This window comes from Anticarsia gemmatalis, chromosome 3 (genome assembly GCF_050436995.1).
Source record: "Anticarsia gemmatalis isolate Benzon Research Colony breed Stoneville strain chromosome 3, ilAntGemm2 primary, whole genome shotgun sequence".
NCBI lineage: Eukaryota > Metazoa > Arthropoda > Insecta > Lepidoptera > Erebidae > Anticarsia > Anticarsia gemmatalis.
In genome coordinates, this window is record NC_134747.1 from 8,123,621 (window position 1) to 8,135,645 (window position 12,025).

At 33.3% G+C, this 12,025-nt stretch overlaps 3 protein-coding genes across 3 annotated transcripts; 1 reads left to right on the forward strand and 2 right to left on the reverse strand.

Moving 5' to 3' along the window:
- Positions 1-284: 284 nt before the first annotated feature.
- Rpn7 (regulatory particle non-ATPase 7) lies at positions 285-3,147 on the reverse strand. The gene is made up of 6 exons (XM_076136231.1): positions 2,730-3,147; positions 2,321-2,495; positions 1,776-1,935; positions 1,264-1,448; positions 845-1,020; positions 285-510 (listed from the first exon to the last, which is right to left on the reverse strand). The coding sequence occupies exons 1-6, from the start codon at positions 3,005-3,007 to the stop codon at positions 336-338; spliced, it is 1,149 nt and encodes a 382-aa protein (XP_075992346.1). The 5' UTR covers positions 3,008-3,147; the 3' UTR covers positions 285-335.
- A 1,006-nt stretch (positions 3,148-4,153) lies between these two features.
- On the forward strand, positions 4,154-6,989 carry Nbr (exonuclease mut-7 homolog). Its single transcript, XM_076136229.1, has one exon. It carries the CDS (start codon positions 4,415-4,417, stop codon positions 6,935-6,937), a length of 2,523 nt encoding a protein of 840 aa, XP_075992344.1. The 5' UTR covers positions 4,154-4,414; the 3' UTR covers positions 6,938-6,989.
- On the reverse strand, positions 6,968-11,965 carry RabGGTa (Rab geranylgeranyltransferase subunit alpha). Its single transcript, XM_076136230.1, has 10 exons — positions 11,811-11,965; positions 11,614-11,724; positions 11,422-11,537; positions 10,816-11,015; positions 10,319-10,480; positions 9,947-10,060; positions 9,638-9,864; positions 9,299-9,482; positions 8,593-8,918; positions 6,968-8,315 (listed from the first exon to the last, which is right to left on the reverse strand). The coding sequence occupies exons 1-10, from the start codon at positions 11,811-11,813 to the stop codon at positions 8,166-8,168; spliced, it is 1,593 nt and encodes a 530-aa protein (XP_075992345.1). The 5' UTR covers positions 11,814-11,965; the 3' UTR covers positions 6,968-8,165.
- Positions 11,966-12,025: the final 60 nt, after the last annotated feature.

A 12,025-nucleotide genomic window follows, 5' to 3' on the forward strand; every position in this document is an offset into this window, starting at 1 on the left:
GATGACCCTCATAAATAGATGGGTCAATCAACACTCAGATAGCAGCTAGTTCTGCAAATCATGGATTTATTGACGATTGGGACCAACTGCAGCCCGATCTCTAGTAGATAAAAGTACAACCATGATAAATGGAACTGTTCAGTCTGTGAACGACTAAGGCCTTTGCCACAAATAAGGTTAAATACCTACAGACTGTACAGACTATAATAAATACTTGAGAGAATAAAATTGTTATAGTTTATAACAGTTCTAATAGGGATGAGAAACTAATGAAACAAACTACATACATACTTAAAAGCTTATATTATTACCAAGCAAACATAATACATATGGAGTTAGAAGTTGATGACGCTGGCTAGTTTCTTGACGCGGTTAAGGAGTAGATCTCCTTCGCGGATGGTAGCCTGGTACAGCTGCGAGCGGTCGGCGTCAGCCCCGCGCCCGGCGCCTGTCACCACACAGCCAGCCACCGCGTCGATACGGCACTGAAGGCGACCGGCAGCCGTGAAGCTACGACACATTAATAATATTAAAAATATATCAGACCATATTAGAGAAGTATTATCAGTTATTTGCGAGAATTTACTTAGACCCTTACAGTTCAAAATCGCAATACTTTTTGAAGATGCATAGATAATTTACCGTGTCTTCGATACTCTCGCACACCAACGACGGAACAATATTTGTTGATTGGCTATATATAGTTTGTAACCTTTATTACCACAAGGTTAATTTAAGAGGTAAGTTATTTGAGTTAATATTAAGAAAAGGTTTAACGTGAAACCTTTCTAAGCAGCTGTCGAAAGAAAGCAAGTAATAAAAAAGTAAATTTGATAATACTTACTTGGAGATTTCCTCCTCAACGAACTCCCGAGTGACGCCGAAGGTGGAGGCGATGTTGTCGAGGCTGAGCGAGCGGTAAGCGCGCAACAGCTGCACGTAAGCCTTGATGCGAGCCTCGCGCACGTAGTGCTGGTAGTGCGGCCGGAACACCGGGTCCACGCAGATCTGTGTCTCTACCTGCAATTAAACTACTTGGTAAAAATAGTTGTCTATGCTACATTTGAGGAATGTGGTGCAAACATGACATTCTTACTTCCACAATTAAAATACTCTTATACTTGCATAAAGTAAATTGCCACAAGTCTCTATTAAATTGGCTTCTAAAACTAACATTTCATCAAAATCACTATATTCTCATTGAACTAGGCAAATTCTTATTGAAATAAAATGTTAGAGAAAATAAATTGTATTGAATTTTACCCATGCAAGACTCTTCAAGAAGTCAGCATAGCGGCATTCATGCAGTGACTCAACCAGTTCCCTAAGTTCTGGGAATCGTGAACGAAGGGCTTGCACTGCCGCGCCTTGACGACGAAGAGCCGACTGCAGGGCGTGGCGCTCGAGAGCCAAGGCACAAGCCAACACGCAGTACTGGATGATGGTACCTGTAACATTATCATAGACCATGAGTTCAAATGTTTTTGGTATAAAAACTAATATTCCTGATCAAAAGAAACTAAAAGAAATGATGATTGTCTTGATGTTATACCTGACTGATACAAATATCAACTGTAAAGTAAGGTCAGATATCCAAGCAAATAGGTAGTTGTTTTTATATATTTTTATGGACTCCACAGTCATCACTTAAACAGCCATTTTAGACCAAGCTTACCCACAAAAGTACTGATAACCACATTTTACATTTATTGGTGACCAATTTTCTTACTTGCCACTTGGACATAATGACAAGGGAAAAATACACATGTACTTACCAAAGTCCACCAGTTCATAAGACTCAAATGTTGAGACACAATCAATGAACAGATCAGCAGCCTTGCTGTAGTCTCTGACTGCAAGGCAGTAGATAGCTTCATATGCCTTCAGCTTGTTCCTGGAGCGCCAGTCTCCACCTTTGTCAACTAGTTCATGGGCCTGAAACAGTATAATTACAGATTTTAGTTTCATTTGCAATTAAACAATTTGCCTTGGTTAGCATTTGATTGTGATTCAATCAGCCTAGTCTTTCTTTCAACTATGTTGGAATCAGCTACCAGTCTCAGCAGATGCGACTGAATACCAATGTTTTACAATATGGAGATAAAATTCAGTTTTTAACTATGTAATCATGTCAATTTTTTTTATTGCTGCTCACTAAATAGATCACAATATGTAAAGTTAATAATTTTGTCCTGTTTGGTAACTGTTTGTTACATTTACATTGTCTTGCTGATTTGTTACTATAGGGATAACAACATGAGTACTGGATATATAGGAAGTAATGCATTTGTTATCTAGAGATCATAAAGTACAACCATACCTTATTAATGGCTTTTCCCATTTCTTTGACATTGCAGCCATGGAAGTAAGCAATTCTAAACATAGCAAACACAGCATCCAGTCTTCTGTTTGTAGTTAATGTGGCATCTTCATATTTTGTGGTTGCCAGAGCTGTGGCTGCCTCTTTGTCTCCAATAGAACACAAATAATCCATCCTGTAATATGAAAATAAGAAATGTTAAATGTTTTTTGCCCTTATAAGTCTGGTATGAGTTCCAGAGATCATCTAGGTCAAAAACTGCTTGGGTTACTCTAGTTGTTAACAGAGGGAATTAAGCAGGGAATAACAATGAGTTCATTAGGGTCATTTTAACAAACTTTTATATACCTTATATGAATGACTAATAAGATGTGTGTGCCAAGGTAATTCAAATGATTGTAGATCTTACCTGTCTTGCCAAACTGGGGTCTCAGAGTCGTCTTCTTCAAACTTAGCTAACCTGTCTTGGTTCTCTTTTGCCATCTCATCAAATAATTTTTGGTCGAAAGGCCATCCAAGATCATTACACACCTCTTTGTAATACGGAGCCATGTTTCCAGCTTTGATTCCTTTCAGGAGCTGTTCTTTCAGCTGTGGATCATCCTTTAGATGGGGTAAACTTAGCTTGAACTTAATTCCGGCTAATTCCATGTACTCAGGTGTTTTTCCTTCGGCAGAAAGCTCCATTGTGTATAATAATTTGTATAACGAGAAAACTTAAAACAAACGTCGACGAAGATGAACTGCACAAAAGATTTTATAGTAAATCTTTCTCGTTTCTCGTATTCACAGTTCACTTGCAAAAACAAAAGTCACCGTAAGTTTTACAGATACATCACCAAATGCTGTAAATTCAAGTAAATTGTACATAGTATTATTAATGCGTCCTTTTCACACATAGGGTAAACACAATATCAGCAGAAGTTATTTTATGCTCTGATACTAGAAATCGCAGAGTCATTGGTTTCTGGAACGCTATTAACAGATAAAAAAGTACAACTACTCAAATACTGCCACATTAAATACTTAATAAAAAAAATATAATTTTGGAAATAATTTAATTTATTTCATACACCAGTAATAGTAATTATTCATGAAGTATATTTTCAGTCACCGCTGATAATTTTTTACTGCTTTTTTATCTATATAGGTATATTCAAACTTGTATTTACTTATTCTGTACTGGTATCCCGAAATTTGACATTTATAATAGGGAAGTTACTCTAGTTTTGATTTCGATTTATTAATTATCTCGATTGTAATCGATAACATTTCATAAGCAATTAAACATTTTTAATATATAAATCTACTGAATAAATTGTTTTTTTTTTATTTACATTCTATTAATTGCGTTGAACCTGAACTAAAAGATACAAAATCAAGGATTCAAAAAAGGAATGAAGAACCCTTAAATTGCTCCCCGATAAGGCTGAGGTATATTTCCGGAATGCAATCGCAACGATATATACCGAACGCAACAGGTTCACACTTGATGGCTACGCTTGGTTTGATGACTTCGTATTCTTTCAATATTTTATTGAAATAGGGTACATACTCAATTAATATTGATTATGACTAGTCCACACACAGAATAAAAGTCTTCTATAGATATACTTTAGCCAGAATTTTGAAGTGCTTGCATGAGGAGTTAAAATATCGATTCATTCTTAGTGACAAAATTACTATCTAAAACTTGTTATTTCATAAAATCTATTTGGAACTCCAATATGACAACCGACTTTCCATTGAAATCGAATCGATACCTACGTTAGAATTAATAAATTACAAACGATTCTCGGTCCTTAGAGCACGACTTCCCATCCCTAGCTACACTGACATTTTACTTACAATTTGACTACTATTTGATTTTGAGTCAACCTTTCGTTAAGTTTACTGCAAGTTTGTTAGTTATTCTTTAATAATTTGATTTACATGTGTACAGTGTAGTTGTTACAGTAATGACCCCTACAACTCACAAACAAATCAATCCACGTCGTCCGTTGATTTGAATACATAATGATGTCATAAAAGAGTGATCGTTCAGGACGTCAGTTATTGTTATAATTCAAGATTATTTATGAAAGAACTATCAAGATGAATATCAACCGATTAGTCTGTAATAACCAGACTATTAAAATAGTACCATCGATGGAGGAATCTTTGCATTCTATGGGACTAAATGTGACTTTGGATGACTTCTCAAGAGCTTGGTTAGACCAACTAAAAAATACTTGGAAGACATGGAAAAAAAGCCCTGCTATCGAGAACCACATAGAAACGTTCTTTCAGTCCGCTACGGATCCCTACAGACTGGCTCTTATTTTTGTTGTTAAATGTGATGATTACAAAGACTGTAAACCTAAATCTTTACCTTACTTGATTATAGAAATGTTACAAAAGTGGTCGAAGTCGAGTGGGGTGGCGGCAGAAGATCATCTTAAACTACCTGCATTCCACATAGCAACTCATCAGAGGAATCAACCCTTTCTCACTCTCATTGTGAATACTTACCAAGTGATTACAGTTAAAGACAAAATTTTACCTATTGTTAAAGATATGATTAGGAATGATAATTGTAAGCAGGCTTCTCAAATTGTAATAGCAATGCAACTAAGTGAAGATATCCCTGTTCAGGACTTAATGTTTCCATTAGTGTTGCAAGATAAATCAAACTTAATTGATGACTACTTGTCTGAGTGTCCCAGCCAAGTGCAACCATTGTTACTTTTCCTGGATAAATTATTAGATAAAACCATTAGCATTCGAGAATTTGTACAGAATTATATAGAAGAGAATAAAATTTCCCATATTAAGTATGATAAGGTTCATTACAAACCATTGGGCAAGTTAGTTGCACGTTTGTGCAACAAATACAACATTCCCATAGAGACATGTAAGAATCTTAGCAAGAATCGCACAACTGGAGGACTAAGATACTTAATTCATCAGAAGTATCAAGAACACAATGTAAGTGCTTCAGTATGGGAAGATTTAGTAAAAGATTCACTGAAACAGAATGCTAGTTCTGGAAGAGAGTTCATTGACATGTTGGTTGAATATGATCCTAATGAAGCTCTCAAGTGGGCTTCATACTTGAACATGCCTGAGGATCTATTACCCCTAGCACTTAAAGAGATTTCACTAAATGATGTACCTGAAGAAGAAAACTGGGATACAAATGTAAATACATCTCAAGATTATTATAAGTTCACCTTGGCTGATGAACAGATCACTATTATTGATACAGGAGAAAAGTTCTACAATATGTTGATGTCTGATGTGGTCAAAACTAATGTAGCAAGTATTGACTGTGAGTGGAAGCCTTCATTTGGAGCAACACAATCTCAAGTAGCTTTAATACAGATTGCTACAATAAACAGAGTTTATTTGATTGATACTCTAATCTTGAACCAACCTGAATATGCCAGTTTTTGGTGTTCTTTCTATAAATCATTTTTGGACAATGCTGAAATTATTAAAGTAGGGTTTGGTCTTGAACAAGACTTAAAAGAAATAAAATCTTCAGTTGTTGGGCTAGGAAACATCAAAGTGCAAGGTGAAGGATTACTAGATCTTGGTACATTGTGGAAGAATCTTTTAAATAATGGACTTATATTACCTGGTAACAGTGACAATGGAGGCAACAGTCTCAGCTCTGTGGTGCAATCGTGTTTTGGACTGCCTCTGGAAAAATCTGAACAGTGTTCCAATTGGGAATTAAGGCCTTTGAGAAGTACACAAATAGTGTATGCTGCCCTAGATGCTCATGTTCTTTTAGAGATATATGAGTTTCTACAAAAATTGTGTTCAGAACAACAAATCAATTTTGAGGAAATATGCAATGATGTTATGTTAGAAAATAAGAAGAAATGTTCAAAGAAACCTAAAGTTATAGAAAGATTAGGGTTTCCTACACAGTCCAGGTCAGTGCATGAAGTGAAGTTTTTAGTTGATCATGCACTGACTGGATTAATGCCTTACTTGAGGTATTGTGGAATTGATACAGTTGTGACCCCACCCACTATGTTGTGGCATGATGTGATAAATCTAGCAATATCAGAAGATCGTTTTATATTATTAGCTAAAATAAAATATACACCTAACAGTAACTTCCCACAGAGTTCTATATTAGAAATAAATAAGAATACTTATCACCAACAGTTGAGAAGGGTATTGAATAGTTTTTGTATACATGTTGAGCAAGAGAATCTGTTTACCTTTTGTATTAATTGTAACAGTAAGAATCTAACTAAACTTAATCCAGATGTTGTTGTGAATATGTGTAATACATATTTAGCTCAACCACCTGTTGCTAATGTCAATAATTCAGTGAGATACAGTGAATATGATGAAGATGAGGAACTTGATAATATTGATAACTTTTTAAGTGATTCAGATGGTGATGAGGAACTTTACCAGGCAGATGTATACCACAAGCCTATATTAAACACAAGCATGGGTGTACCCGTTGAGATACATAACCCAAGTTTATTATCAACTTTAAAAAAACATGCAATTTTGTGTGAAGCATGTGGAAGACTGTTCTGGGACGAAGATATGTTGTTGAAACCAGTCATTGAAACTGTTTACAACTTTAAAAAACTTAAAATTTGGTAACTATTCAAAAAGTACAAATATACAAAGATGTCTTATATTTCCAAAACAATTTATTTCTGTGTAAATAAATAATCTTAGTGTTAAAAAACCTCATATAAATTAATGGAACTTGTCACTTATTTAAAGTGTAATAATGCACTGTAACAAAATTATTTGCAGTGACGAAAATAAGACTTCACAATTCTTCCCTCAAAGCAATACAATATGAAAAACATTAGAGTATACAGATAATTATATTTTTGTAAAAAGTTAGGATATTCAGCATAGTACTAGAATACTGTATGAAGTAGAAAAACCAAAATTTATATAAAAAGATAGTAGTATAATGTTACAAATCTAATTAATCTTATATGCTAATCTCTTTATTATGTATCTTTGGTTGACAATACAGCTCAAGTGGTTGAATAAATGGATGAATTTGTGCAAAAATGTATGTATTGCAAAGTGATTGAAGCCTTTCCCTTATGAATGTAAATTGAATTTGGTATGGTCACAGATTAATATGTACCCATGTGATTTTGCGTAAAATTTAATTTATTATAACATACCTACATATCAAATAATGCTTACAAAACTTTACAAAATTAACAACAGCGTAATAAGTTCTTTACTTTATTTAAAATCAGCTTCAAACAATAATTTGCGCAAAGCCAACGGCAGTTGATATAAATACACGTGAGATACTTATGATAAAAATGTATAATTTAAGTCAACATGAATATTAAAATTCAACAAAATTGAAGTCCTTGAATCACAGAATCTGTTGCGTACGCCTTTTGTACGGCACGGATTCTGCTGTTATTTTTTTTGCAGTGTTTCAATATGTGTATTCATATATTGCAATATGCATAATACCAAAGGGTATCCAAATAAAAACTATGACTATGTTATTGTTTCTTTCTTCACAGTGTAGGCACTTTGGTTCATTAACGAAAAATAATAATTCCTTATCCCATTTTAATATGCATCTTAAAATATCTGTTGAGTAAAATATAAAAATGAAAGTGGCCAAAAACGTGTGACTTCAAATTATTATAAACTTAGTTGTAACTTTTATAAACAGATTTGTGATTATAAGGGCAAGAGGTACAAAACGAAACAGCCAGAACAAACCACTGGAAGAATCCAGTGATAAAACAAGTTCCTTACATTCTATGCAATACAAAATACATGGTTTCAGCCACCTTCCTTGCAAATGAATAAATATAAATTACTTCAGAGTAATATTTTAATATAAAACTGTATAATTGCACTTTTCTCTAAACAAATCAACTTCTTCTTTCTTCAACTCTATATTTCCCTTCAAATTCAAAACTTCTAACTCCAAGGAAGGAAAGTTTCTTAATGTTGTCAGCTTATTGTTCTCTAAAGACAGTTTCTGAAACAATAATCAATCAATCTATCAAATCAACTTGCTATACATTTCATGCACAAACAAATTGTATAAAATGACCATTTATTAAATATTAAATATATTGACCAAATCCGAATTACTCTACAGCTTTCATGGCTGTTATTTCGCTATAGAAGAAAACATAGCAATACTTATTAATTATTAGGTACCTATTGTACTAGCAAATCATTAGTGAAATGAAGTATCTTGCTTCTATTTTAATGTTATTTGATTGAGTGAGTAGTTAATCTCAGTATCTTACCTTACAATGTTGTAGCATTACCAAAGAAGGTAACACATTAGAAGTTAAATTTTGATTAGACAAGTCGACACTTTCACAGTAGCTGTAGTATTGCAGGTGTGGCAAACTAGTTACTTTATCTTGAAAGCTAATCTTAAACTCAAGATTATTGTTCCCATAATCAACAGCAAGTTGGTCCTCTATACTCCACTTTGTAATTAGGTCGTCGTAATAGCCAGCTCGCAATTTGTCTATACTTTTTAATGTATGTAGATTTTCTATAACCTCCTTGTAGTTTCCTTTTGCGTCAATACAATGGAGAAAAACTGTTGTTGTTAAAACTGTCCCTGGAAATTGTGATAATAAATTATGAGTGAGATTCCATTTGCAAAATTACTAAATTAATCATGGAGATTAAATAATAATATTTTATGCTTTAGAACGAATCATGTATGCATATTATGTTAACCTAAGATCTTTACTGGGCTTACTCTAGACAGAATCAAATTCCATTGAATCAGATTCGAGCTTATGTAAAAACGTACTTTTAAATTCCAAATTAGCGCGTGAACAAACACTGGTTTAAAATAATTTATGTATCTATCAAACAATCCATTTATTTTAACTTTAAACCAGAGTTTGATTTGACATTATTTCGAATCTGATTCAATGGAATTCAAATTTGATTCTGTCAGGAGTAAGCCGGCTAGAGATTGACCTAACTTACATTTGGAGTCTGGTTCCATAGCAAGCAACTGACGACAAGCGTCGAGTTGCGTGATCAATTCTTCAACAACTGGCTTCGAATAATTTATCTCAAAACTTATGTCATTTCTGCCAACATAAGTATTCGAATTTACTTTAACACTTGAAATAGTTTGTGTGGTCCCATCTTCCATTTCATACTCCATCTGTAGGTGTTAAAAAAGTTTTAATTAATTCCATAAAATAAACAATACTTAGTGTTCATTAAGATTTTATAAAATGTATTACTTATATTATTAAAGTTTACGAATATTATTATTATCTCACTAGTGAAGTTTTATTTAATAGAATGTACCCATACCTTTATGTGTAAGTCATCACAGATATTAGCGCTATGTTTGAATATCCATAGAACATCATACTGGTTCCCACTGCAAGACTGCCATTCTCCATTTATCAAGTCATTGTTACAAAACAGTTTCACTTTAGAAGAAACGAAATTATGTTCTACAGGTTTATTAAATGCTAGAGTTGTCTTTACTGGCGTCACAACATAGACAACAGCTTTAGTGACAGTCTTTACAGCTCCTGGAATACAAATATTAAATCATTTTAGTGTTGTTCTTTTAAAAAAATACTCATAGAAAAGACATAGATGTTTGATATTTACCTAATAACCATCTTTGATAAAACCATGCACTGGTGTCGTCAGGATCAGTGAATGCAGCATTTTGAACTATTTTTAATTCCTGTTTATGATGAGTGTCTTCAATGGGCCTCCCTCCTGAAAGGTAATATTATAAACAAATTGGTAGTCATGTTAGATAGGTGGGTACCTATCTGGTATTAAAATGGAAAGCTAGGAGCTTTCTTTTTTACTGCATTCATCTATGTTTTATACAGTTAGTATAGTGAATCTCACAAAATCCCTTTTCGTACAGTATCAGCAAATAAATTCAAAATATTTGTTTTATGTTCCTATTTGGTGTGCAAATATTCTCCAGCTAGAATAATTATATTTTCACATAAAAAATCCTTTTACCTTTCAAATCAGGATACAGTTCAACCAGCATTTTGCTTCTATAATGCCAGGCTGAATAGTTAGAGAAATTGGAATATAACTTCTCTGTTGTAAAATCAAATTCATCTTTCAGAGGTGGCTTGCATTTGCTGACAACAAATCTTCTGTAATCCCATGTGTGAACTGGAAAAAATATGGTATAAGATATTAATAGAGATACAGGGTGATGAAACTTAAGGTAACTGATTGCATCATTCCTTATTCTTATATATGTAACAAATATTTATTGCATATGTTAATATTAGCGCCACATATTAGTAAAGTATTCAGAAACTATTGTTTAAACAAATAACTTGACTCATAATCAAAGGTTCATTCTTTGCAAATATTGCCTAATTACCTACAGTACTACAGTTAATTACTAACTTAACTACTACTTCCACAAACAGTGTAAACTAGAAAATCTTAGATTTAAGGAATTACTTAAAAAATATATTACTGATGAAGTCAAAACTTACAATTTCTCTCATCTAATTTGAGATATGTATTACACAAGCCCAGTTCTTTGTCCCAGTCAGGGTCAGCTCTTGTAGTGAGCACCCATTCCCTCTGGAACCACGCACAGTATGACTTGGGGTTGATCTTCAAACAGTATTCAGTCAAGTGCAGTTCAGCATCATACAGTTGGGATAGCTCCTCTTCAACCTCATTATTTTTCCTGTAACATAAAATTCAGATTTTCATCAACCATACTTTTTCTAACAAAACCTTACGTTTTTTACTTAATTGCATTTATATCACAATGTTACTTGTTTTGTGATATTTCAAACAGTAACTGCTATTAATTGAGTGTAAACTCCAGATCGAAAATATAATTTTCATTAATAAACTAAATGCAGGAAACATTTACCATAAACCATTAGAATAATATTGACATATCCAAAAAATTATGTACAACTTATTCAAAAAAGCTTAGTTAACTTGAGATTTAATCAAACAAATAATTATCTTGGTAATGTAACATAAATTTTATATGGTCTAGGTAATAGGCTGCCCTAGCCAAACACAAAGATGATTCACCAACCAATGTCACATCAGGCTTTTCTGACAGTTATCAAACTTACTTGAAGATATTTAGTATTTCTCTTCTAATGTTCCACAAAGTAGAAATATCAGGGTTGGATGACAACACCTTCCCTGTAAGCTCCAATAAATCCTTATCGAATTCAGATTCTTTCCTCTGAAAAGATAAAAAAGTTAAAGTCATGGAAAGTGAGCCAAATATTAAAAAAAATAATTGTCATGATGAAACATACTTTATGTTGGATCTTTTGCATGACATGTTTAAAAACCTTAAGCTTTTCTTGACGTTCTTTCTCTTTCCTCGCCTTCTCTTCTTCAGTTGTACGAACTTTTACTCTTCCATGCTGTAAAATAAAATTCATTATTACATTTTTGTAACTACTATGCAATACCAATGAATTTTTTACAAGTGTTTGTACTAAAAACTTACCATGTTTAAGTTTTTCCTAAGATCGACAAGTGAGGTATATTACCTGTACAGTATTAGAATATTTTTGTATTAGAAGTCTATATGCCCAAACAATAAAAATTGTTAACTATTCTGATTCTGATTGACTATCTCACAGCAAGTAGCCAGCTTATGTCCTGCTGTCACTGTCACTGTGTCTGTCAAAATGACATAACTAGAGTAGCGATCGTAACAGT

What these genes read in the sequence shown, in the direction of transcription:
- Rpn7 (XM_076136231.1), bottom strand. Translation starts at nt 3,007, where the DNA reads ATGGAGCTTTCTGCCGAAGGAAAAACACCTGAGTACATGGAATTAGCC. An exon ending in ACCCCAGTTTGGCAAGACAG is followed by an intron (nt 2,496 to 2,729) that starts GTAAGATCTACA and finishes TTCATATTACAG; the next exon opens with GATGGATTATTTGTGTTCTA. An exon ending in TGGGAAAAGCCATTAATAAG is followed by an intron (nt 1,936 to 2,320) that starts GTATGGTTGTAC and finishes ATACTGTTTCAG; the next exon opens with GCCCATGAACTAGTTGACAA.
- Nbr (XM_076136229.1), top strand. Translation starts at nt 4,415, where the DNA reads ATGAATATCAACCGATTAGTCTGTAATAACCAGACTATTAAAATAGTA.
- RabGGTa (XM_076136230.1), bottom strand. An exon ending in TTATCAAAGATGGTTATTAG is followed by an intron (nt 9,865 to 9,946) that starts GTAAATATCAAA and finishes TTTGTATTCCAG; the next exon opens with GAGCTGTAAAGACTGTCACT. An exon ending in TATGGAACCAGACTCCAAAT is followed by an intron (nt 8,919 to 9,298) that starts GTAAGTTAGGTC and finishes CACAATTTCCAG; the next exon opens with GGACAGTTTTAACAACAACA.